General features: G+C 37.8%; 1 protein-coding gene across 1 annotated transcript; it reads right to left on the bottom strand.

Moving 5' to 3' along the window:
• Window positions 1-290: 290 nt before the first annotated feature.
• LOC127103653 (uncharacterized) lies at window positions 291-896 on the bottom strand. The gene has a single exon (XM_051040899.1). The coding sequence runs from the start codon at window positions 894-896 to the stop codon at window positions 291-293; it is 606 nt and encodes a 201-aa protein (XP_050896856.1).
• Between the last annotated feature and the right edge of the window lie 1,563 nt (window positions 897-2,459).

Here is a 2,459-nt window from a genome sequence, read left to right as displayed (position 1 = left end):
TGTATTTGATTCTGATTCTGACCCTGATTATGGCGATTATGATTCTAACCTCTGTTGTTCTAATGTTGTCTTTGTGGAGCTTGTCCTTAAGGAGGTTGTTGTTGTTGCAGAGCCTGGGGAGGCTGTTGGAACTACGGTTGATATTGGAAATTTTGGTGTTGGAACTAAGTGGCGGCTACATATGGATAAGGAAAGTACAAAGTATGGGCCATAGGAAATTGGTATTGAGGAACATTTGTTTCTCCTTCCTTCTTCTTTTCATAACCACTTGGACGCTTCCTGGTTGCAGATTATTGATTATTGTTACCACTAATGATCTTTCCTGACTTGAGACCACTTTCTATCCTTTCTCCAATCACGACTATATCAACAAAGTTAGAAGACAAACTACCAAACATATTTTCGTAGTACAAACCCTGGAGAGTTCCCATAAAGATATATATCAATTCAGTATCAGATAAAGAAGGTCTGACTCTTGAAGCCATCTCGCGCCACCTTTGCACGTACTCTTTGAACTTCTCATTAGACCTTTGTGACTGATTCTGTAGCTGCAATCTTGTTGGAGTCATATCTAGATTATACTTGTATTGATTCAAGAATGCCTCAGATAAGTCTTTCCATGTCCTTATCTTCATTGGTCCCAAATTAATATACCAATCCAAAGATGCCCCAGATAGGTTGTCTTGAAAGAAATGGATTAGTAACTCATCATTGTCAATATAAGAAGCCATCTTCCTGCAATACATAGTGATGTAACTGCGAGGATAACTCAAACCTCTGTACTTGGCCAAGTCAGGTACCTTAAACTTATGCGGGAGAACAACATTCGACACTAAACACAACTCTCTAGAATCAAATCCATGAGCAGAAAAACCTTCAATAGCACATATCCCCATCTCTAAAAGTTGATACTCTGCAGGCTTGGGCTGATTGAAACATGGGACCCTTTGAATAGCAACCCTTGGAGGAGGTTGAGAAACATTCGGAGCAAGCGGTGGTTATGACATAAACTGTGGATACATATGATACAACAAAGTAGGATTTAGAGTCTAAGCAGCTGGAGTTCCCTCTTGAGAAAAATGCCCCTCAGGTTGCACATTGGGAGCAAGTAGTAACCCAAAATGAGAATATTGGAGTGCAACATTGTTCAAAAAATGGTGGAACCATAGAAGAAGAGACATAAGGATTCAGTTGAGTTAGTTGAGCAGGAATCTAGAAAGTGATAGGAGGGCCCTTATACTCGGGCTCTTGGTCCTCAACATTGTCAACATTCACAACATGTGAACAAGTCTCTTCAGCTTCAACCCTTTGAGCAAAGAAAAGATTTGGAATCCCCCATGGGAAGGCAACAAAATTCCCATTGGAAGAGGAGGCAATGAAAGGCTGGTATGACACAAAAGGATTCCCACTAACAAACTCTATAGTGTTGTTATAAGGCATTCCCCATGGTTAGGCCACAACAAACCTATTGGGTCCATCTGGAAAGAAAGGTTGGCTTATAACAATAGGCTAGACAATAATGTCAATGGGATCCACCATAATAAGAGCAGCGTCAACAGTAGTTGTCACATCAGTAGTTGATGCGTGCTTTTCGCAAGTATACAAATGCGTCAGAGTAATATAAAAGATTGTCGAATCCACAGAGACCAAGTGTCAATCTATCGTTATCTATTCTTATGGTGTTTATCTTAGGTAATCAAAATAGGGGTTTTTAGAGTGTGCAATGAAAAATAAAGTATTAAATTAAGTTCAATTAATAAAGACAGGCTCAAATATAATTCACATAATCAATTAATAATCCAAGTACTTGCTAATAGAGCTACTTATGGACAGTGTTTCCTACTTTAAAAAGAACTAATTTAACAGGAACTGTCGCTTTCGCGTATTCAGAACCGAGTTGTACTCCCTAATCAAACCCTCTTATTGTCACTTATAAAAAGGCGCGCATTGCGTTAGAGTAGTAAACCTATTTTTAAGAAATATAGTCTCTTGACTAAGTTGAAAAGTATTTTAACCTGGATTTCTCAACCAAAAGAGGTTCTCACGAACCAGACTCTAAACTTATAAACGCGTCCAAAAATAGTTTTAAAATCTCTTTTCTTCTTAAGTGAAAAACTCCTAATGAACTAAACAAAGCGCTTTCGCTGTTTTTGAAATAGTTAAAAACAATTAACTTTAAAAAGACGTTGGACGGCTTTCGATCTTACCCAACGGAAATTAAGTGCGGGAAAACTTAAGTTGAAAGTCAAAATAGCCCTTAAGTGTTTCTACGAGTAATTGTACGGATTATCGGTTCAATTACGATCCTTACATTCCAACCTTATAGATTTAGTGAGACATGGTAAAGTAAAAATGCATTCATTTAAATAAAAGTAGTGCGAGTGCGGAAAATAAATGAAAGTAGTGTGAGTGTGGAAAGTAAATAAAAGTAGTGCGAGTGTGGAAAATAAATGAAAGTA

Source organism: Lathyrus oleraceus, chromosome 7 (assembly GCF_024323335.1).
Source record: "Lathyrus oleraceus cultivar Zhongwan6 chromosome 7, CAAS_Psat_ZW6_1.0, whole genome shotgun sequence".
In the NCBI taxonomy this organism is placed as follows: domain Eukaryota; kingdom Viridiplantae; phylum Streptophyta; class Magnoliopsida; order Fabales; family Fabaceae; genus Lathyrus; species Lathyrus oleraceus.
This window is presented reverse-complemented; position numbering and strand designations above follow the sequence as displayed.